The following is a 24,247-nucleotide window of genomic DNA, read 5'->3' on the forward strand; positions in this document are numbered from 1 at the left end:
CACCGCATCTGGCATCCATAGGCTTGCATTGTGAATTGCGCCGGATCGGCGCAATGTGGTTTTTTCGTCACACAAAAAAACCGTGCCAGGCAACGTTCCATCCGGCCGCCGCATGGGCTAAATATGCCGCATCTGGCAAAAAACGGACGCAACGCAAGGCCATGCAGAACAATACGGTGCTAATGCAAGTCTATGCGGAAAAAAACGGTTGCGTTTTTTCTGCAGAGCGCCGTATTGTGCCGCACGGCAAAAAACGGATGTGTGAAAGCAGCCTAGGCTACTTTCACACATCCGGTTTGAGCAGTGCGGCTCAATCCGGCTGTGAAACCTATCCAACGGATGCGGCGAAAACACCGCATCCTTTGCATACGTTTTTACATGCGGCCCGTCCGTTTTTTCCCGGTTGCGGCACGCTACTGAGCATGCGCAGTGGAAGAAACCGCATGCGGCGGCCGGATGCGTTTTGTCCGCATCGCATCCGGCGTCCATAGGCATGCATTGAAAAATGCGCCGCAGCGGCTGGATGCGGCGCGATGCGGTTTTTTTTGCCGGAGCAAAAAACGTGCCAGGGAATGTTCCATCCGGCCGCGGCATCGGCTAAATCTGCCGCTTGCGGCAAAAACCGGACCGAACGCAAGCCCATGCGGCACTATTGTAAGTCTATGCAAAGAAAACCGCAACCGGCAGCAAAAAAAGCGGTTGCGGTTTTTCTGCAGAGCGCCGTATTGTGCCGCAGAGCAAAAACCGGATGTGTGAAAGTAGCCTTAGGCTGCTTTCACACCTCCGGTTTCTGCAATGCGGCACAATCCGGCACTTTGCAGAAAAATCGCAACCGTTTTTTTTTGCTGCCGGTTGCGTTTTTTCTGCATAGACTTTAATTAGTGCCGCATTGTGCCGCAAGGCCTTGCGTTCCGTCCGGTTTTTGCCGCATGCGGCAGATTTAGCCGATGCGGTGGCCGGATGGAACGTTGCCTGGCACGTTTTTTCGTGCTGCAAAAAAACCCGCATCGCGCCGCATTCAGCCAATGCGGCGCATTTTTCAATGCATGCCTATGGCGGCCGGATGCGGCACGATGCGGCAATAACCACATCCGGCCGCAGCATGCGGTTTTGCCACTGCGCATGCTCGGTAGCATGCCGCAAGCGGCAAAAACTGGACGGGCCGCATGGGAAAAACTTATGCAAAGGATGCGGTGTTTTCACCGCATCCGTTGCATAGCTTCCACACAGCCGGATTGAGCCGCAGAGCTCAAGCCGGATGTGTGAAAGCAGCCTTAAAGTCTATGCAGAAAAAACGCAACCGGCAGCAAAAAAAAAACGGTTGCGATTTTCCTGCAAAGTGCCGGATTGTGCCGCATTGCAGAAACCGGAGGTGTGAAAGCAGCTTTAGCGGATTAGAAAATAGTTTAGATTACAGCACTAAACAGGCAGGGAGCAGCTGGATATTATGTGCAGCCCCTGAGCACTGAGCGCTGACCGCCGGGGTCGTTTCCGACCTCCACGTGACCTCCTGCACAGGGGGCACAGCACAGACTGCAGGGGGCGGGGCATGTAAGTCACACATACTGCAGGGGGCGGGGCATGTAAGTCACACATACTGCAGGGGGCGGGGCTGTACGGGGGACGTCACGCAGGAGGAGACGCTGACGTTCTGTTTTCGAGCCTCGTTCTCAGCAGCCAATAGGGTCGCGTTTCGTGGGGCCTGTGCGTGCACCGGTGCCGCTCTGCTCTGTTGTGCTCTGTTGTTACTGACGGTAGCGGCCCGGGCTGTGTTTGGGCGAGGAGGGGCTGAGGGGGAGCGGAGGAGGATGGCTGCGCCCGGCGCAGAGAAAAACCCCAACAAGAAGAAAACGGAGAAGAAATTCGCTGCTCGGGAGGAAGCTAAACTGCTGGCGAGTTTTATGGGAGTGATGAATATCATGCGGAAACAGGTGAGCGGCGGTGGCGGGGACCGAGCCCACTACGGCATTGTGCGGGGTGTGCCCCGGTAGGATTACCGCTCCCGGCCCCGCACTGCGCTCATCTGTCCTGGTCACAGGTGACTACGTAGTGTGTTTTGTCACTGACCAAGTCACAGTGCGACAGTGTCCTAAGGGGGTTGGTATTCTTTTTCTTAATGCCTGCACCCCGGGAGCCCCCCATCCCCCTCCCCGCATTGCTATAGTGATGAAGGTTAGGCCTTGTGCATACGCTGCGTTTTTTCAGGGTTTTTTTGGGGTGTAGTTTTGGTCCCAGTACTGCATGCACATCCTTCCCCAGCAAAGTCTATGAGATCTCATTTTTGCGTTGCAGGTTTTGGCTGCATCTTTGTGTTGACTACAAATATGCAGCATATCAATTATTTTTGCGTTTTGTCTCTGTTTCAGAGGACTGACAAGATCAATTCCCCGCTGACTCGGGATCAGTGGGGAATTGATCCCTGGTATCTGACCAGATGCCATATAAAGTCCTGGGGACCAGAATCCGGCACAAAAGGGAAAGAGCAAGAACTTCATACTTAGGGTATGTGCGTGTTTTGGTGTTTTTGGCTGTGGTTTGCTGCGTTTTTGTTCACTATGTTTTTATGCGTTTTTTTTTATCAGTGAACAATGCCATTAAAGATTGGTCAAGAAGAAAAAATAAAAAAAATCTGTCATTTCCTTCATCAATCTGTTCTCCTTCATTCTCCACTAGTGTATGCAGAAGAGCAGACAGCTGTAGAACTATAAGGCTCAGCATGCTCCATACAGGTCTGTATGCTGGAGGGAGAGGCAAGGGGAGCAGAGCTACAAGGCTGAGCATACTCTATCCACTGGTGTATGCAGGAGAGCAGACAGCAGCTGCAGAACTACAAGGCTCAGCATACTCCATCCATGACTGTATGCAGGAGTTTTTTGCGCAAAAACGTAAAAATAATGATGTGGGCTTCGCCACATTTTTGTATGCTAGCCAGGTACAGCAGGCAGGTACGGCTGTCCCCAACTCCCAGCTGGCTATTTGTACCCAACTGGGAACTAAAAATATAGGGAAGCCATTTTTTTAATTCTTTCATGAAATAATTAAAAAAAAAAAAAAAAACGAAGTGGCCAGCCAGTGGACAACTAGGCAGCTGGGGATTGGAATCCGCAGCGCAGGGTGCCCAAGCTTTCTGGGCACCCCTGCTGCGAATTGCAGTCCGCAGCCGCCCCAAAAAATGGCGCTTTAATAGAAGTGCCATCTTCTGGCGCTGTATCCAACTTTTCCAGCAGCCCTGATGCATGGTGCCAGGTGGCTTGCTGAGTAATAATGGGGTTAGGGCTAGCTGTGTATTATCAGCTAGCCCTAAGCCCGAAATTCATGGTGTCATGCCAATATTAGACATGGCCACCATGAATTTCTAGTAAAGATAAAGAAACACAACATACCGGAAAATATTTTAATTAGAATTGAAACACAACACAATTAGTAACTCCATCTTTATTAAACTAAAGAACCCCCCTCCGCCATAGTCCTGGGTCGAGGGTGCCGCGATGTCCAATCCAGATCCAATATCATCTGATCGGTTTGCTGGAAGGAAGGCAAAGCGATCAGATGTGTCAGGTTCAAGGACGTGAATCACATGACACATCAGCTGATTGTATAAATGGCATTTAAACAATCAGCTGATGCATTAGTAGAAAAAAAAAAACTACACACCTCTGTGCAGACTCCCGTCCGATCGCTCCAGGACCTGCAGGTAATAAGCTGATAGTTTAAGCCGGCCGGGCGGTAAAAAGCCGGCCTCACCGCTGGACTTAAACTGTCAGCTGATGCCGTCAAGTAACCGCATCAGCTGATTACCAGCAGGTCCTGGAGCGATCGGACGTGTCCCGGGAGTCTGCGGACAGCCGGAGCAGGGGTGGCGGTACCGGGACAGAAGCTGGGAGCGGACATGGCGCTGGATGGGAGGTGGAACCAAATGTGGCGGTATCTGGAGGATTCACTCTTCTTTGTTTACCAACACAAGGTATGCTGGGTGAGTACAATCCTCTTCCTGTACACGTGACTGTACTACCCACCCCTTTTGTTTATAGCTGCGTTTTTAGTCATAGAAACGCAGCTACATGTGCAATTTGCATTTTTCATTGCGTTTTTGAACATCTCATTGAACTCAATGGGTGAAAAACTCAGGAATAATTGACATGCTGCGTTTTTGTGGGCACCACAAAAACGCAGCTAAAAAAAACGCTGTGTGCAGACAGCAAAAATGAAGACTCATAGACTTTGCAGGTGAAGCAAAGTCATGCAGTTTTCTGAACAAAAATGCACCTGAAAAACACGGAACAAAAACGCCAGTGCGCACATAGCCTTAGACTCACCTGAGAGGCTGTCACACTGCTCCTGCGGCCTCTCATTCTTCTTCCCGGGCACTCATTAGGCATCTACTTATTCACTGCTTCCCCCGACCTCCGGTACCTGTGATTGGTTGCAGTCAGACGAGCCCCCACGCTCAGTGATAACGTGTCTGAGGCTTCCAATCACAGGCGCCGGTAAACGAGTCTATATTGTACAGTAAAATAAATTAAAATTGGCATAGGATCCCCCCATATTATGATTCCAGCACAGATAAAGCCCGACAGGTGGGAGCTGGTATTCTCAGGCTGGAGATACCCATGGTTATTGGGTGCCCCCAGCCTAAAAATATCAGCCAGCAGCCGCCCGGAATTGCCGACGCGTTACCTGGCTTTATCCAATTGCCCTGGTGTCGTGGCAATCAGGATAATGAGGAAGTTAATGGCAGCCCACAGCAGCCACTAAGTCCTAGATTACTGATGGCAGGCGTCTGAGATTCCCCCATCACTAATCTGTAAGTGAAAATAAATAAACACAAACACCGCAAAAATCCTTTATTTCAAATAATACAAAAAAAGCACCCTCTTTGACCACTTTATTAACCCCAAAAACACCCCTGCAGGTCCAAATATTCCACATGAGGTCCCATGATGTTTCTATCTCTGCTATATCTGAAGATCACAGCGAGCGCCATAGAACATGACTGCCCGCTGTGAGCTCCACACAGCGACTGAAGTGAGACACCTCGATCAGTGGTGATGTCACTCAGGTTACCCACAGCCACAGCTGTAGTCTTCCACCTGTGACAGCAAATCACCTGAGTGACGTCACCGCTGACCGCGCGGCTCACTTCAGTCACTGTGTAGAGTTCACAGTGGGCAGTCATGTTCTATGGCGCTCGCAGTGAGCTTCATATGTAGCATTTTTGCCGCAGGTGCGTTTTTTTTTTTTTTTTTTTAGTTAAAAAACGTGCATCTTTGTGGTCACCACAAAGTTGCAGCCTGCACACACAGTCTTAGTGAGAATTCCAGAATGCAGTTGTCTATAAACTAAATAAATGGTGACTCTTTTTTTTTTTGCAAAGAGACTGCAAGAAGCAGATGAGTAAATGCTTGAGCCTCATCTTTGGACCCTTGATGATGAGCACAGTTGGCCGTTGAAGAAAATAAAGGTTTACAAATGGGTGATTGATCACAATTGGGCATTGCTGTTGTTTGTATACATGAGTCGAGTGTGCGATCCTATTCAGTGCATGCAGAGATAGCTGTCAATCACTAGTAGGACCGCCCACCGGACTCCTATACATATACACACTAGGGATTGTAATGAATAAAGTACAAGTCTGTCCTACTGAATGTTTCCCAACAAGCCTACATATCCTGCTGCTCACCTTCTCTATACTGTGCTGTCCACAGATCAGACAGTGGGTACAATGCGACATGTCTTTTAACCCCTTAAAGACCGTGGGCGGTAAAATTACATCCTAGCGGTCACAGTGGTAATCTCCCCTGGCAGCTGGTGAAAAACTGCGCACATCTCAGCTGATTTATACAGCTGACGTGTGCCTGCCAGGCACGAACGGACTTGTTACCCACCCGTGCCTTTTAACCCCTTAAATAGTGCTGTCAATAAGTGAAAAACAATCCATAATGTGCTATTCTGCCACTTATTTCTTCCAAATTTTGCTGCATATTTTATTTACTCTGTTGTGATATTGTGGTAATGACTCTTCCAGAAGCGGCTTTTGTAAGTTTTAACCATGATTGCATGTCTATAAAGAGGCACCCAAGAGCACATTTCTTAATGCTAATATTCAGGCCGTATTTGACGTTCATGATGCCACTTTAAAAGGAACCAAACACCAGGATTATTGTATATAACATAAAGCCAGTGCTATACTGGCACCATCAGGCTGATTCTATACATACCTGTAGTGGTCAGCTCGGATGTTTAGGTTTTGAAACCCAGGAAAAGTAAAGTTTATAAAATAATCAGCTTCTTGAGTGACAGCAGCTGATGAGCAGATAATATCTGGGGGGAGGAGGGTATGCATGGTTATCCCCTCCCCCTGTTAGAATTAGCATAAGTATTATACAAACGATTCACTTTTTCACTTTCAGGACCTGTGTGAGGTCACACCCATGTGACTAGAACTGGCTGGGCCTCCGCCAACAAAGTTAATATCACAAAGCAACATTTTCCTGATGGCTGAGGCCCCGCCCCTTCTGGTCATATGGGTATGACCTCACACAGGTCCTGGCAGTGAAAAAGTGAATTGTTTGTATAATACTTATCCCCTCCCCCTATTAGGATTAGCATAACTATGACTTACCCCTCCCCCCCAGATATTATCTGATCCTCAGCTGCTGTCACTCAAGACCCTGATGATTTTATAAACTTTACTTTCTTGGATTCCAAAACCTAAACATCCGAGCTGACCACTACAGGTATGTATAGAATCAGCCTGATAGTGCCAGCACTGGCTTTAGGTTATATACGAAAATCCTGGTGATTGGTTCCCTTTAAGTAGTCGTTTCCCTTACTGACAAGTCAAACTATGAATGTGCACACAACTTCTATTTAAGGCAGATCTGCTCTGTAACACTCTCTTGAAAAAGCGCTAATTAAACACTCAAAGAATTAACATCTGCGCTTGCTGCTCATATGTTCAGTCTTTTGAGCTTATTTTAACAGCTTCAGGTTTTTAGAGATACCAAGGTGTTACAATACAGCTAGGAAGTTGCTGATTAGTGCGTAATACTATTTCAATTTAAAAAAAAAAAAGCACTGCTGAAAGATGTTAGAAAAGAAGCAAAAAAAAAAAGCTGCTTTCCCAGTGTGTCAAAAGATGTCAGTGTGACAAACTCACAGGATTTGCAGATGTCTAAAAGACATCATGTGCACATACCCTAAGGCTATGTGCCCACGGGAGCTTGTTCCTGCGGATTTTGCCGCGGAAAACCTGCAGATTTATCTGGATTTTCCAGATAAATCCACAGGTTTCAGCATGTACAGACACTCCCCATGTTATCCTATGGGACATGGGGAGTGTTTGTGTCCACGTTGCTGAATGTGCAGCTGCAGAATATGCTGCGGATGTCCTGCAGCCGCACATAACTGCATGTCAGTTATTCCTGCGGATTTACCTGCAGAAATCTGTTTTGGTCCCATACTTACCTGCCTTGATAGCAGACACCCGGTCACTTTCCCTCGCTGCAGAGGACGGCAGTGGAGCCAGGAGCAGAAAGATGGAGGTGGGCGGGGTCTGCACAAGCTCCGGTCATGTGACAGCCGGAGCTAGTTCAGGCCCGCCCACCTTCTCCTGCACAGTGCAGAGCAAACGCGTGATGGAGGTAAGTATGAACGCCCCGATCACTGCAGCACTTGTTCTGCATTGAGGATGCAGTGCCGAAGCCATGGTACTGTATCCACAATGCAGAATGCCCGCACCATATCCGCAGGATATTCCGCAATAAAACCGCAGCATGGAAACAGACAAAGTTGTACTGCGGTTTTCTGGGAGCTCCTGCGGATATAACCACAGGACACTTTCCCCCATGGGCACATAGCCTAACAATTCACATCGCTTTTAATTAGTAGTTAAGGCACTCGTACACAGACTAAAGTTGGCTGAACCCAGTGATACAGGTTTGGCCAACAGTCTAATGATTGCAACGGAGATTAGGGTCCAGCATGTCCAATTTTGGACTGCTGATCCTTCTGTTCTCTAAGAGGTGAGCACACCGCCAGAGATGTCTAGTAGTGGCTAATTCTACTACATGATGATAGAAGATCATTATACTTGATAGTAAATCAAGTTTAGCAAATGAAATATTGCTACATCTACATGACTACATCACCAGAACCACCATCGGTACACCACTACATCACCAGAACTGCCACTGGTACACAACTAAATGACCAGAACCGCCATTGGTCTCGTGACTGCGGGAGCGCGCGCGGTCACAACAGGACTGGAGAACAACTGATCTTACCGATTAGCTGCAGCAGACGATATCGTAGCTGACATCTGCTGCAGCTAATCGGGGTAAGATCAGCTGTTCTCCAGTCCTGTTGTGACCGCGCGCGCTCCCGCAGTCACAACGAGATCTGAAGAAGCGAGGGCGCATGCGCCGCCCTCTCATGCACAATACTAGGTACTGCGGGCTTTAGAAACACGGCATCGGATATGAGCGCTATGTGCAGGCGCCAACTCCGACGCCGTGTTTCTGAATAGAGAAATTTACATACAGCCAGAGAGAGGAAGGAACAGGTGGCGGGGGGGCGGGGATACAAGTGCATAACCTGCCCGGACATTATCAGCAGAGGTGCACATGTCAATCAAAAAGTGCATGAATTTTCAAACTTTATAAAGTTGGATTTCACAGCCTAAACACCCGAGCTGTCCCCTAATGGTATGTACACACGGTGCCTGATAGTGCCAGTACTGCACTGGCTTTACTTTATATACCAAAATCCTGATGTTTGGTTCCCTTTAAGGAAATTGCTTTTTATGTGGTTGTTTTCAGCCTGCGCAATTTTTATTCACAGCCGCTTTTTGCAGTTGCAGAAATTATCCATGTAGTTGTCTTGTATATATCAGTATGGTGAAAAGAAGCATTCCTTCCGTCTTGGTGATGGAGGCTTGGCTTTGTAAGGAATTATCGCTTTATCCTTGATTTTGTGTTTTACCGGAAGTCTCCACTATTGGGATTATGTATTTATTATTCTTTGTGTTTTTCTTCCAGAAAACCTTGTGTGATGTTGTCCTTATGGTGCAAGATCGAAAGATCCCAGCACACCGTGTAGTCTTGGCAGCCGCAAGTCATTTTTTTAACCTTATGTTTACCAGTAAGTTTCCATCTGTCCCTGTCTATTTTCCACAAAGAAGTACCCAGCATTTTCATCATCCTCCATCATTTTATATTATTAACGCCCAGTCTGTGACATCAGCCATGGCATCTAACCCTATTACATATTGAGCGTGTTCTGTGTTTAGTAGTTTGGGAAAAGACGCCTTCTGGGCTTGTATAAAAGAACAGCAGGGTGTCTATTCTCCTAATATCTTGCATGAATACAGTGAAATAGATTTACATATAATTATTTTTTTTTTCATTATTAGCAAATATGATTGAATCAAAATCCTTCGAGGTTGAGCTGAAAGATGCAGAACCGGACATCATAGAGCAGCTGGTGGAGTTTGCCTACACTGCCAGGTACTGACTGAGACTTCTGCTCTTCTCCATACGTTTGTGTTATAGACGATATAAGACTGGGTTCACACCAGCGGGTTTATATTCAGATTTTCTCCCTTGTTGAAGAAGCAGAAAAAAACTGAATGTGAGCACAATAGCAGTCTTAGGCTATGTGCGCACTAGAAAAGTGATTTTTCTCAAGAAAATTTCTTGAGAAACTTGTGGGAGTTGAAGATTACCGCACCAAAACCGCGGGAAAAATGCATGCATTTTGCCGCGGTTTTTCCGCAGGTTGGTCCCTGCGGTTTTTTATGCTGTAACTGCAATAAATAATATAGATAATAGACAGAGAATGGATAGAGGGAAAGATAGATAGATAAATAATAGATGAGACAGACCTATATAATGTCCCACCTTCCTGCATATTCTAAACTGGCACCCTTTATTGACTTTCATGTGGCACTAAAGGGTGCTTAGCCTTGTAATTAGCCAAAAAATAAATAATTAAAAAGAAAACGACGTGAGGTCCCCCATATCTTTTGTAGCCAGCTAGGTTAAAGCAGACGGCTGCAGACCACAGCTGGCAGCTTTACCTTGGCTGGTAATCCAAAACAGAGGGCACCCCACGCTGTTATTTTACATTAAATAAATAATTTAAAACAAAAAACGTGGGGCCCCCCAAATTGGATCACCAGTCAAGGTAAAGCAGACAGCTGTGGTCTGGTATTCTCAGACTAGGGAGGTCCACCGTTATTGGACACTCTCCAGCCTAAAAATAGCAGGCCGCAGCCGCCCCAGAAGTGGCGCATCCATTAGACGTGCCAATCCTGGCGCTTTGCCCCAACTCATCCCATTGCCCTGGTGCGGTGGCAAACGGGGTAATATATGGGGTTGATGCCAGATGTGTAATGTCACCTGGCATCAGGCCCTGGGGTTCGTGATGTCAAGCGTCTATCAGATACCTGACATCACTAACCCAGTCAGTAAGAAATAAAAAATTAGACAACAAAAAAAGTTTTATTTGAAAAAACACTCCCTCTTTTTCACCAATTTATTGAAAAGAACAATCAATTCCAGGTTCGGCGTAATCCAATAAGGCGGTCCCACGACGATTCATACCATAGTCACTGTCCCAGTCAATGAAGAACAAAATATTCCCTATTGGCTGGGAGAGCAGTGCAGTGACCTGAGCTAACATCAATAGGTCAGCCCAGGTCACTGCAGGGGATGATGAGCGCTTCCGTCAGGAAGTTAGATGAGATCATTACCTGCAATGACTATCTCCTGCACTCTTGATGTCAGCGCTGTCACTCACGTCAGGAGAGAAGCTGCTGATACCGCAGGGCGGGCAGACACTGACACACTGCAGTGCAGGCAGCCGCGGGGCTGGAGTGGAACACAGACTGCACGGGCACCTGGAGGTCACACGGAAGTGCTGCTGTGCGGCATCCAGGGAGTGTGATGTGTGTGTGCTTACTCTGCTCCGCTTCCTCTTCCTGTCATAGTGACATCTCTTCCCTGCAAAACGCAGGCAGTGATGAGCATTACTGCAGGTAAACCGCGGCTATACTGAGGGTATACCGCACATCATTTTCTACCTGCGGTATACCCGCGGTATTTCGCGATTACATTACAGTGAATAGGGTAAAATACCGCAGCTACCTGCGGAAAAGAAGTGACATGCACATTTTCTAAGAAATTTTCTCAAGAAATTCTGCAGAAAGAATTTTCTTGAGGAAAAAAACGCAGTGTGCGCACAGCAATTTTTTTTTTTTTCCCCCGTAGGTTTTGCTGGGAAATGTCTGAAGAAAGGTTAGAAACATTTCTCAAGAAATTTCTGCAGCAAAACCGCGGGTAAAACGCAGTGTGCGCACAGGGCCTTAAATTGTTTTGGTTTTTTTTACAGTTTCATTATAAGACAATAAAAACAACAACATTTTTTAACGGGATTAAATCACCAAATGAACTAAGAAGCACTACATGGCGGCAGTTGGGATTTCTTTTGGTATACTTGGTTTACAAAGATATCCCAGTAAAATGAAACTTGTAATTTGTAGTATACAGAATCTGAATACTGGCCTTCATGTTCTGAACCTTCTGAATCAGGTGTATCTCTAAGTTTCACTGGAGGTGAAGGGACTCGTATATCTTTATATAAGACCCTGTGCACACGGTGCAGTTTTTGGTGCCTTTTTTTGTGCAGTTTGTTGCCCAAATCTGCATGTCTATCTTTATACCAGCAAAGTCGATGAGAATTCTGAAGTGCCGTGCGCACGTTGTTTTTGTTTTTTTTTTTTTTGTTTTCATTTTCCTTGCAGTTTTGAGTGCAGGAAAAATCTTTAGCATCTGAATTGTTGGTGCGTTTATTTCCTGTGGGTGTTTTTTTGCCCTTCCAGCCATTGATTTCACCCAAAAAACGCTTGGCACAAAAATGCACCAAAAAAAGCATGTGTGTTTTTTGGTGCGGTTTTCTGCTACAAGGTGCTGTGGTTTTTGTTTGGTGCAGTAAACTTCTGCACAAAAAAAACTCAGCATGCGCACATACCTTAAAGGGAATGTATCGTCAGAAAAAAAAAAAAAATCAATAACTGAAAAAATGTAAAGTAATATTTTAATGTTTTGTTTAAATATTATTTTTTTTAATTGAGCAAAATATAAAAAAAATTAAAGTTTGATATTTCTTTATCGTTCCTTTGGGAGACCCAGACCATGCATGTTTAGCTTCTGCCTCCGGAGGACACACAAAGTACTACACTTAAAAGTGTAGCTCCTCCCTCTGAGCTTATACACCCCGTGGTAGCCAGTTTATCGCTTTGTGTTCAGGAGGCATACATCCACACATGCATTCTCATCTGATTTGTTTGACTTTTGGAAAGAGTTTGAAGAAAAGCGGGTCCATGTCTGGACTCCCGGCATGTCCCTTCTCACCCCACTGTGTCGGCGGTGTTGTTAAGGTTGATTTACAAGGCTGAAGCCTTACATGCCGCGCTCCTTCACCATCCCTTCTAAGCTCTGGCTTGAAGTGGGAGCCAGCACGGTCTCCATGCCTGGCAGGAGTCCGGTCTCCATCCACAGCCCCTTGAGGATTCTGTTGGACCGGAGCACTCATCCCCAGGGACATGGCCCTGCGTCTCAGCAGCTAAGTACCTGAGACGTTTATGTTGGGGGTCCCGATTCTTTATTGTAAGGGGAGAGTATGCTGTATGTGATTGTTTTAACTTTTCCGGCGGGTTCTCCAGCTTTTGCCCGAGAACCGCACCAATGGTGCCTGCTTGTCGGCCTCGCCGCTTAAATTTAGGCCCCGGCTTCACCGGAGGCCTAGTTTCGTTTTCCTGCCCTCGCATGTCACTCATGCAGAGGGACAGGTTCGGCTCCTCCCGGCGGCCGTTCTACACAGGGGAGGGACACTCCCCACTGCTGGGGCTTCCCTCCTTCCCTGCAGGTCTCTATAGCCCTCCAGTTCCCGCTCTTTTATAGGAACGCCCCTAGTCCCGCCCCCTCTCTTCGCTCCGGCGGCCATTTCTCAGGCAGAGTTCACTCTGCTCTGGGACATCCTGCATTCTGCATCTCTGCTGAGGTGCTGCGCACTGGGGGACCGGGCTTCGGGATCTGGAGGGCACACAGCACCGCGCTCAGCGGTCTGGTAAGCCACAGCCGGTCTCCGGTTGTGGACCTCTGTATATTCTCCCTGGGGTTCATTCTCTGCAAAGCCCCCACTCCAGCAGCATGTCTCACACAAGGAGCAAGGCTCCAAAGCTTTATTCTGCATGTACTGCATGTAAGCTCCTGCTGCCTGAGCCGAGCATTTATCCACACTGTGATGGTTGCTCTAACTTGGTGGTGCCACAGCCTGGAGTCTCACCCCCAGTGGTCTCTCAGGCTGCTGCTGCTGCACCTGTGACTGAACCCCCGGCCTGGGTAGAGTCCTTTTCTAGGTCCATATCCCAGTCATTTGCTGAGTCCATGGGACTTTTGTCCAGGACTTTGATGAATATGCATCAGCCCCCCTCACAGGGTGCCTCTAATACTCTTGACAGAGGACTCCTATCCTCTGACCTCTGTCCATCAGAGCTCACGGAGGATTCATCATCTGATCCCAGACCCCGTCCTTCTAAGAGAAGGCGCAGGGTTTCCTCCCCCTCCCCATCCCACGGCTCTGTCTCAAGAGCTGACTCTCAAGATGAGGAGGATGCCCTCACTGGGGGCTCGGAGGCTATGTATCCCATCGATTTCTCTGAGGGTGACTCAGATCTTAGTGATTTGATTGCTTCTATTAATTCTGTGCTGGATCTCAATCCGCCAGTGTCAGAGGAGCAACTCTCTTTGGCAGAAAAACATCAGTTTACCTCGCCTAAGAGAGTGAAGAGTGTGTTCTTTAACCACTCCAGTTTTCAGACCGCTGTGACCAAACCCAGGGCCTGCCCTGACAAACGCTTTCCAAAGCGTGGTTCTGACGACCGGTTTCCATTTCCACCTGAGGTGGTCAAGGAGTGGTCTCATTCCCCAAAGGTAGATCCTCCGGTGTCTAGGCTCTCAGCCCGGACCGTTGTGTCGTTGGCTGACGGCACCTCACTTAAGGATTCCACTGACCGTCAGATTGACCTTCTGGCCAAATCTGTGTATGAAGCTGCGGGGGCCGCGTTTTCCCCGACTTTTGCAGCAGTGTGGGCTCTCAAAGCCATCTCTGCTTCTCTAGAGGAGATGCCTTCCCTCACCAAGGAATCTATGCCTGAGATGGTTACCTTAACTGCTCAGGCTTCAGCTTTTTCATCTTATGCCATGTCTGCCATGCTAGAGGCTGCTCACCGCACTGCGGTGGCTTCAGCTAATTCTCTTGTTATCCGCAGGATTTTGTGGCTTCGAGGGTGGAAGGCAGATGCTTCTTTCAAGAAGTTTCTTGCTGGGCTCCCTTTTGCTGGTTCACGGCTGTTTGGTGAACAGCTGGATGAAATCATTAAAGAAGCTACTGGCGGGAAGAGTACTTCCATGCCACAAACCAAGACCAGGAAACCCGCCCAGGGTAGGAATCAATCGAGGTTTCGTTCCTTTCGTTCCTCCAACTGGTCATCTTCTAAGCCTTCCGCCTCGTCCGCTAACTCAGCCAAGGATCAAAAATCCAACTGGCGCCCAAAAGCGCGTCCGCAGAAGGTTCTGCCACTAAGGCAGCTTCCTCATGACTCTCGGCCCGCTCCAGCCACGTTTTTAGTCGGTGGCAGGCTCTCCCACTTTGGCGACGCTTGGTTAAAGCAAGTCTCCGATCAGTGGGTGAGAGACATCATATCTCACGGCTACAGGATAGAATTCTCTTCCAACCCTCCAAACTGATTTTTTCTCTGAACTCCCCCCTGCTCCAAGGCCGCCGCCTTCTCGCAGACCGTGGCGTCCTTGCAGGCAAACCGAGTGATTGTCCCAGTTCCCGCTCAGGAACGGTTCAGAGGTTTTTACTCAAATCTCTTCCTAGTTCCAAAAAAGGATAGTACCTTCCGGCCCATCCTGGATCTCAAGCTTCTCAACAAGCATGTCCGGGTGCGGCATTTTCGCATGGAGTCTCTGCGATCAGTCATTGCCTCTATGACCCAAGGAGAGTTCCTGGCATCCATCGACATCAGAGATGCCTATCTACATGTGCCAATCGCAGTGTCACATCAGCGTTGGTTACGTTTTGCGATAGGAGAGGATCATTTCCAATTCGTGGCTCTCCCCTTCGGGTTAGCCACGGCCCCTCAGGTATTCACCAAGGTCATGGCGGCAGTGATTGCGGTCCTGCACCTCCAGGGGTTAGCAGTGCTTCCTTATCTGAACGACCTTCTGGTCAAGGGTCCATCCAGCGCAGACTGTCAGCGCAGTGTTTCGCTCACTCTCGCCACCCTAGCCCAATTCGGGTGGATTGTCAATCTTCCCAAATCCACTCTGACTCCGACCCAGAGTCTCACGTACCTAGGGATGCAGTTCGAGACTTTGCCGGCACTTGTGAAGTTGCCCTTAATCAAACAGCAGTCTCTCGGGCTAGCGGTGCGCTCTCTCCTGAGGCCCCACCGTTATTCCCTCAGGCGCCTGATGCAGGTGCTGGGTCAAATGGTGGCTTCCATGGAGGCTGTTCCCTTTGCCCAGTTCCATCTGCGTCCTCTGCAGCTGGACATTCTCCACTGTTGGGACAAGCGGCCTTCCTCCTTACAGAGGTTAGTGGCCCAAGGGCGCTCCTTCCTGGCTCCGTCCTGGGTGATTCTCACCACGGATGCCAGCCTATCCGGCTGGGGAGTGGTACATCTCCACCACAGAGCTCAGGGCACTTGGACTCCGTCCGAGTCAGCCCTTTCAATCAATGTGCTGGAAACCAGAGCTGTGCTTCTAGCTCTCCTAGCATTTCACCACCTGTTGGCGGGCAGGCACATTCGAGTCCAGTCAGACAACGCGACAGCGGTTGCCTACATCAATCACCAAGGCGGGACACGCAGCCGCCTGGCAATGTTGGAGGTACAACGCATTCTTCAATGGGTGGAGGACTCCAAGTCCACCACATCCGCAGTCCACATCCCTGGCGTAGAAAACTGGGAGGCAGATTATCTCAGCCGTCAATCCGTGGACGGTGGCGAGTGGTCCCTGCACCCGGCAGTGTTTCAGTCAATCTGCCGCAAGTGGGGCACTCTGGACGTGGACCTAATGGCATCCCGTCACAACAACAAGGTTCCGGTTTACGTGGCTCGCTCCCACGATCCTCAGGCCTTCGCCGCGGACGCTCTGGTTCAAGACTGGTCCCAGTTTCGTCTGTCCTACGTGTTTCCCCCTCTAGCTCTCTTGCCCAGAGTCCTGCGCAAGATCAGAATGGAGGGCCGTTGAGTCATCCTCATTGCACCGGACTGGCCCAGGCGAGCTTGGTATCCGGACCTGCTCAAAGTGTCCGTGGAGATGCCGTGGCATCTTTCGGACCGTCCAGACCTGCTCTCGCAAGGTCCGTTTTTCCGCCCGAATTCTGCGGCACTCAATTTGACGGCGTGGCTCTTGAGTCCTGGATTTTGACGGCTTCTGGTATTCCTCCTGAAGTCATCTCCACTATGACTCGGGCCCGTAAGTCTTCCTCCGTCAAGATCTATCACAGGACTTGGAAAATTTTCCTGTCCTGGTGTCGCTCTTCCGGCCATTCTCCTTGGCCATTCTCGTTGCCGACACTTCTGTCTTTTTTACAGTCCGGTCTGCAGCTAGGACTGTCCCTCAACTCTCTCAAGGGACAAGTCTCAGCTCTATCAGTGCTGTTCCAGCGGCGTCTCGCCCGGCTGGCTCAGATCCGCACCTTCATGCAAGGTGCGTCTCACATCATTCCGCCTTATCGGCGGCCCTTGGATCCCTGGGACCTTAACTTGGTTCTCACGGTATTGCAGAAACCCCCCTTTGAGCCTCTTAGGGAGGTTTCTTTGTATCGTCTTTCTCAAAAGGTGGCCTTTCTAGTTGCCTTAACTTCTCTCAGGAGAGTCTCTGATTTGGCTGCGCTCTCCTCGGAGTCACCTTTTTTGGTTTTTCACCAAGGTAGTTCTCAGTCCGACCCCGGACTTTCTTCCTAAGGTGGTCTCTCCCTTCCACCTTAACCAGGATATTTCCTTGCCTTCCTTCTGTCCGGCCCCTGTTCATCGCTTTGAGAAAGCGCTGCATACTCTAGATCTGGTGCGTGCTCTCCGGATTTATGTGGCTCGCACCACTGCGCTTAGGCGGTGCACCTCTCTTTTTATGCTAACCACAGGGCGGCGCAAGGGTCTCTCTGCTTCTAAGCCGACCTTGGCCCGTTGGATTAGATCGACCATTTCGGACGCCTACCAGAGTACTCAGGTGCCTCCCCCGCCGGGGATCAAAGCACACTCGACCAGAGCCGGTGCCTCTTGGGCTTTTAGGCACCAGGCTACGGCTCAACAAGTCTGTCAGGCTGCCACTTGGACTAGCCTGCATACCTTTTCGAAGCACTACCAAGTGCATGCTCATGCTTCGGCAGATGCGAGCTTGGGCAGACGCATCCTTCAGGCGGCTGTCGCCCACTTGTGAAGTTAGGCTCCACCTACTTCTTAGTTTTTTCTGTTTATTCCCACCCAGGGACAGCTTTGGAACGTCCCATGGTCTGGGTCTCCCAAAGGAACGATAAAGAAAAAGAGAATTTTGTTACTTACCGTAAATTCTTTTTCTTATAGTTCCGTATTGGGAGACCCAGCTCCCTCCCTGTTGCCTGTTGGCAATTTTCTTGTTCCGTGTGTTATCACCGGCTGTTGTCGTGGACAGAGTCTCCGGTTGTTCCGGTTCTTATTCGGTTCTACTTGTGGGTGGCTATTCTCCTTCAGCTTTTGCACTAAACTGGCTAGGACTGGTTACCAGGGGGTGTATAAGCTCAGAGGGAGGAGCTACACTTTTAAGTGTAGTACTTTGTGTGTCCTCCGGAGGCAGAAGCTAAACACCCATGGTCTGGGTCTCCCAATACGGAACTATAAGAAAAAGAATTTACGGTAAGTAAACAAAATTCTCTTTTTTCCACTGTTTCCATTGTTAAACACTAGGGAGAGTAGCTTCTGAAATTCTACAGAAATCCAACTATAGAAAAAACTCAGATTACAGCTGCAGTAAAGTGGGCGGAGTCTGCTCTCCTGTGTGTGATGGCACGCCTCCGCCCTCCCAATCTGAGTGTTTACAACAGAGAATGACATGTAGGGACATAGTGTACAGCCATTTTGTTGGTGACCAGAAATGTCTAAGTGTCACCAAGGACAGCAGGAGTATCACACAGGATAGGATTAGATACACGGCTCAGCAGACAGTATCACACAGGATAGGATTAGATACACGGCTCAGCAGACAGTATCACACAGGATAGGATTAGATACACGGCTCAGCAGACAGTATCACACAGGAGAGGATTAGATACACGGCTCAGCAGACAGTATCACACAGGAGAGGATTAGATACACAGCCGTGCAGACAGTATCAGCGGTAGCAGCGGCGGTACTCGCATGCAGTGGCACACACACACACACACACACACACCAACCAGTGGCGGACAGAGCGGTGGCTGGGGAGAGCGGAGGGAGGGGGTGTCATCGGAGACTGTAACGGCGGGGGGAGGGGCGGCGGTAGCAGTAGCGGGGGCTGGGGAGAGCGGAGGGATGGGGTGTCATCGGAGACTGTAACGGGGGGAGGAGAGGGGAGGCGGCCCATACTCGCATATCCCGGCGGTTGACAGGGGTATAGTGGAGCAAACCGCATACGCTGTGAGCTCCACAATGATGGCGCTAATCTCCTTCCTCCCTCTGCTGTGATCTGGACAGTCCAGGGGGCGCGTCCAGGTCACAGCAGACGCCCACTGTAACGTAAATGATGGGGTCGGATCCCAACCACTGTTCTCTATGCACAGGGGCTGCCATAAAGGAGTGAGTTACTGTCGTTACACAAACAGCAAATCCAGCATGGCAGCCCCCAGTGCCTCCAGTAAAATTAGAATTAAATAAAAACTAAATAAGCTGCGATTTTCATTTTGTATTAAAAATACTTGATATCATCACTGTTTTTAATACAAAACTAAAAAAAATGCGATACTTTCCCTTTAAATCATCCACCAAGGTTCACACAAAGGGTCAACGTATGGTGTAAGAAAAGGTCTATGGAGTCAGTGTTTGTGAAAAACTGTACGTGATGGAATTTTTTCAATATTCTCATTGAGTTGAACGATCGAAAGTATATAAAGATCACCTCTTACTTTTCAAACAATTTTACCCTTGCAGACCTGTGTTGGCAATTGTTTTTTTTTATTTATATTTTATTTTGTATAAATATCTTGACATGACTGCCAACAAAAGTATATGGATTACCAGATTTTATTCTGTTTTTGTGTGCTCACCCATCTGGTACATGAGGCCCAATCCGTGGGCAGCATGTATCAGCCTCTGGGTGTATGATCACAGCCAGGTATGTTTAATTCCTGAAACGTGCACGTGGGCAGAGACCTGTTAGCCACGGTCAGTGGGCAGGGAGAACTGCTGGGGACCCTTCTGTATGACTAGTGCACAGTGCTGCTCTCTCCCAGAATGCTATTAAAAGTATGTTTTTCTCTGACACATGACTTGCTGTGATCATACACGCAGGGACTCGTACACGCTGACCACGGTTGGAGCCGCATGTATTCGCTGTTAGTTTCCCTTTAAGAGGACATGAGTTAGTCCAGCTCTTACAGGGACCCTGTCGGGGAATTCATGCTTGTGTTATACTCTGAATCATGGCAGCATTTCAGAGAAAACTCATTTTGAAAAGTCTGGCACTCTGTTTATCAAATGCCTAATCCAAGGCTGGTGTCCCCGCCCTGCACCTCCAGACTGACCGGTCTCTCCCATTGTGTGTGACCTGTCAGTCCAGGGCAGTGGGCCAGGGAGGACCTGACAGAAACTGGTCTCTTGGACTAGTCATCTGGGGCAGTCGCTCTCCTTTCAAAAAAGGTTTTCTCTGAAATGCCGCAGCTTTCCAGAGTGATATATGGGCTTCGTTCTTGCAGGTTTGGGTACGATGAATATGCTATCGGGGTTTCTTTAACTGATATTTATATACTCTGTCCCACTTCTGGGGGTATAGACATACAGGAAAGTTATTTTTCACTGATGTTTGTATCCATGAATGCATACATTTCAATTCTTTCAATCCTAATCAGAATAACTTTTATTTTTAGAATCTCTGTGAATAGCAACAATGTCCAGTCCTTATTAGATGCCGCAAATCAATACCAGATAGAGCCAGTCAAAAGGATGTGTGTGGATTTCTTAAAAGAACAAGTGGATGCCTCTAACTGCTTGGGTAAGCTTATTAAAGTGCACAAAATTACAGAGAGTGAAATTCTTTTTCCCTCCAGTGATCTGCCACAAAGCTGTAATCTACTGTGGATCTGTACAATACCACAAGCGTAGGGGTGCACTTACACCTGCCGATTATCGGGAACTCGCGCTCATATGATACTGGCTCCCAGACACCCAACCAACGAGCGAAGTGCTTATTTATTGTGAAGTGATTTTTAGTCATTGTTCTCTGCATAACATTGTCCAGGGTAAACTGCACATGCACTGCCGAGAAGAATGATATTCTATGTGCATAGTATGTATTACTTATTGTTTTGAGCGGATCAGAAGTGCTGTTGGCAGACTATTACACCACCATCAAGCCCGCCTGTACAGAGCCGATCTGCGGTCAGCCTGGAGTGGGAAGAGGAAAACCAAACCAGAAATCTAATGGAGGCAGATTTGATACTCCTGTTGCATTTTAGGCTTTGCATCTCGAGTTGTCTCACATACAATTGTACTGTATGGTCAATCGATGATGGAAACTAAAGCATTTTCACAAATGTTTCAAATTTGTTGGGGTCAATGTTTGTGAAAAACTGTACGTGATGGAATTTTTTCAATATTCTCATTGAGTTGAACGATCGAAAGTATATTAGCAGAGATTAGTTTACAATAGTGCCATTGATGCCTCTTGTGTTCCTGCCTGTACTCCTCTATGTAGCTGTACTTCGGCTACTCATCATGCTTGCTGTTTCTACTCTACTTGCCAACTTTTGTTTAACCACTAGAAATGGTATGCACAACCAGCAGCTAAAATGCATCTATATAGTTGGATACAGGCAGTTACACAGGATCCATCAACAGCACTATTATAAGCTAATTTCTGCACATCATCATTTTTTCAATCCACATTATAGTCCTATTCTTTTGCCTATATAATGTTGGCTAATATTACTACCATTTCTGCGTTTTGTCAATTTGGTTCATTTTTTTTCCACTAATATGGTTATTCTAATGTAGATTACATTTCCATATTATCTGAATATGCCGAGGTGATGGAGTCTCAACACCGGACTTGTCCTGTTCTGTCTAATGGCAGCATTTAAGCCCCGAACTCTCCCTGCAGTGGATTCTCATGTGCTGCAGTCTGATCCCCTGCCTCCTGCTTGTGATAGGCCCTAAAACACTCTCTGATGTGAAGTGTATGTATATGTGTATATGTATATGTATATATATATATAATATATATATATATATATAACATTGCGTTCTGTATGATGTAGAGTCGGAGGCTGACTTTTGTGATTCTTCTGCTTTGTGAAGTGACCTAAATACATCCATTGCGTTCTTGATGTGTTCCAGGTATTAGTGTCCTAGCAGAATGTCTTGATTGTCCAGAGCTGAAGGCCACAGCAGATGATTTCATTCACCAACATTTCACTGAAGTCTACAAAACGGATGAATTTTTGCAGTTGGATGTGAAGCGCGTTACCCACCTTCTAAACCAGGATACATTGACTGTTCGTGCTGAAGACCAGGTATGAGGCTTAGATTGTAAGCTGTAGGTAACTAGGCACCCACCTGAGGTATGAAGGCTACACCAGGATTTTCATTTCACAGACTGTGTGTCTTCAGTGTTTGCAGTATAAAATAATTTCCTCGCCTGTAACACTTATAATGATGGGCGAGCAGCACAATGCTTGGCACTCTGTACTCGAAATGATGAGTGAGCGCTACAATGCTCATTACTTGAATCGAGCTGGTCAGACACTCGGAAGAGCATAACTCAATTAACGAGTATAATGAAAGTCAATGGTTAGCCAGTTCAGCGCTCTGCACACATACAGCCAGCCATAAACAGAGCATTTCTGGGGGTGAGAGGGCGGAAGTCTATTTCTTTTCATTTTTAGACACTACATCCGAAAACCTTGTTGTTACCCCCAGTGCGAGCCATTCAGAGACTGGAAGTGGCTGTCACTGGGGTGCCTGCACACATTATTCAGTGACGCAAGTCTGTTCTTTGTAATCGATGTTTCATGACCGACACATCTGAGCATCGGCGATACATAGCCGAGCATCCCAATACTTGATTGAGTACTGAGCAGTACTGAGCAAGCGTGCCCATCTTTATTCACTTACACCCTTCATGAATCATTTCTGCTCTTCCAAGTCACCTGTAAGATTGTTTCACCTGTGATTTTCCCATAAGTACCCAGAAATAATAAAATGGAGGCTGGCGGCTCTAGTCTACATCTTGCTTTCTGTATAAAGTATTATTATTATTTATAGAGCACCATTGATTCCATGGAACTGTACATGAGAAGGGGTCACATACAGATAGAAGTTACAGTAGACAGACTGGTACAGAGGGAAGAGGACCCCTACCCTTGCGGCTTTCCATTGTTATATATTTATTATATAAAGTGTTGTAGATTAATATGTTGTAATCTTAATAATTACTTTTCATTGATCTGTTTCAGGTTTATGATGCAGCAGTGAGATGGCTGAAATATGATGAACCAAACCGACAACCATACATGGTGGATATTCTTGCAAAAGTCAGATTTCCTCTCATTTCTAAAAATTTTCTGAGTAAAACGGTCCAAGCCGAGCCTCTCATACAGGATAACCCAGAATGCCTTAAGATGGTCATCAGTGAGTGAAACCTATATTTTTGCACAATACATAACAGAATGTTGTGGAACAACGTAATAGAACTACAAGTTATTAAAGATATGTTTTTATGAATTCTACGCTTGTTTTTAAAAGCGCTAATACATAAAAATAATCTCCTGTAATATGCAAGATGGTATGACTGCTGTAATGTAATACAAGGTGGCCATAAAATAACCTAAGGTGTTTGGAGCCGTGTGCAGACTGACCCAGTGGACAGAATTGGCTGAAAGGTGGTATACAGTTAGGTCCAGAAATATTTGGACAGTGACACAAGTTTTGTTATTTTAGCTGTTTACAAAAACATGTTCAGAAATACAATTATATATATAATATGGGCTGAAAGTGCACACTCCCAGCTGCAATATGAGAGTTTTCACATCCAAATCGGAGAAAGGGTTTAGGAATCATAGCTCTGTAATGCATAGCCTCCTCTTTTTAAAGGGACCAAAAGTAATTGGACAAGGGACTCTAAGGGCTGCAATTAACTCTGAAGGCGTCTCCCTCGTTAACCTGTAATCAATGAAGTAGTTAAAAGGTCTGGGGTTGATTACAGGTGTGTGGTTTTGCATTTGGAAGCTGTTGCTGTGACCAGACAACATGCGGTCTAAGGAACTCTCAATTGAGGTGAAGCAGAACATCCTGAGGCTGAAAAAAAAGAAAAAATCCATCAGAGAGATAGCAGACATGCTTGGAGTAGCAAAATCAACAGTCGGGTACATTCTGAGAAAAAAGGAATTGACTGGTGAGCTTGGGAACTCAAAAAGGCCTGGGCGTCCACGGATGACAACAGTGGTGGATGATCGCCGCATACTTTCTTTGGTGAAGAAGAACCCGTTCACAACATCAACTGAAGTCCAGAACACTCTCAGTGAAGTAGGTGTATCTGTCTCTAAGTCAACAGTAAAGAGAAGACTCCATGAAAGTAAATACAAAGGGTTCACATCTATATGCAAACCATTCATCAATTCCAAAAATAGATAGGCCAGAGTTAAATTTGCTGAAAAACACCTCATGAAGCCAGCTCAGTTCTGGAAAAGTATTCTATGGACAGATGAGACCAAGATCAACCTGTACCAAAATGATGGGAAGAAAAAAGTTTGGAGAAGAAAGGGAACGGCACATGATCCAAGGCACACCACATCCTCTGTAAAACATGGTGGAGGCAACGTGATGGCATGGGCATGCATGGCTTTCAATGGCACTGGGTCACTTGTGCTTATTGATGACATAACAGCAGACAAGAGTAGCCGGATGAATTCTGAAGTGTACCGGGATATCCTTTCAGCCCAGATTCAG

At 47.3% G+C, this 24,247-nt stretch overlaps 1 protein-coding gene across 1 annotated transcript in view; it reads left to right on the forward strand.

Annotated features, from left to right (window-relative positions):
- Nucleotides 1-1,674: 1,674 nt before the first annotated feature.
- KLHL7 (kelch like family member 7) overlaps nucleotides 1,675-24,247 on the forward strand; it is a 47,355-nt gene continuing 24,782 nt past the window's right edge. The window contains exons 1-6 of the mRNA XM_075315357.1: nucleotides 1,675-1,931; nucleotides 9,039-9,141; nucleotides 9,413-9,506; nucleotides 20,170-20,294; nucleotides 21,638-21,813; nucleotides 22,756-22,930. Coding sequence (XP_075171472.1) covers nucleotides 1,809-1,931; nucleotides 9,039-9,141; nucleotides 9,413-9,506; nucleotides 20,170-20,294; nucleotides 21,638-21,813; nucleotides 22,756-22,930 — 796 coding nt within the window. The 5' untranslated portion in view covers nucleotides 1,675-1,808. The remainder of the gene's footprint in view (nucleotides 1,932-9,038; nucleotides 9,142-9,412; nucleotides 9,507-20,169; nucleotides 20,295-21,637; nucleotides 21,814-22,755; nucleotides 22,931-24,247) is intronic.

Source organism: Anomaloglossus baeobatrachus, chromosome 6 (assembly GCF_048569485.1).
Source record: "Anomaloglossus baeobatrachus isolate aAnoBae1 chromosome 6, aAnoBae1.hap1, whole genome shotgun sequence".
NCBI lineage: Eukaryota > Metazoa > Chordata > Amphibia > Anura > Aromobatidae > Anomaloglossus > Anomaloglossus baeobatrachus.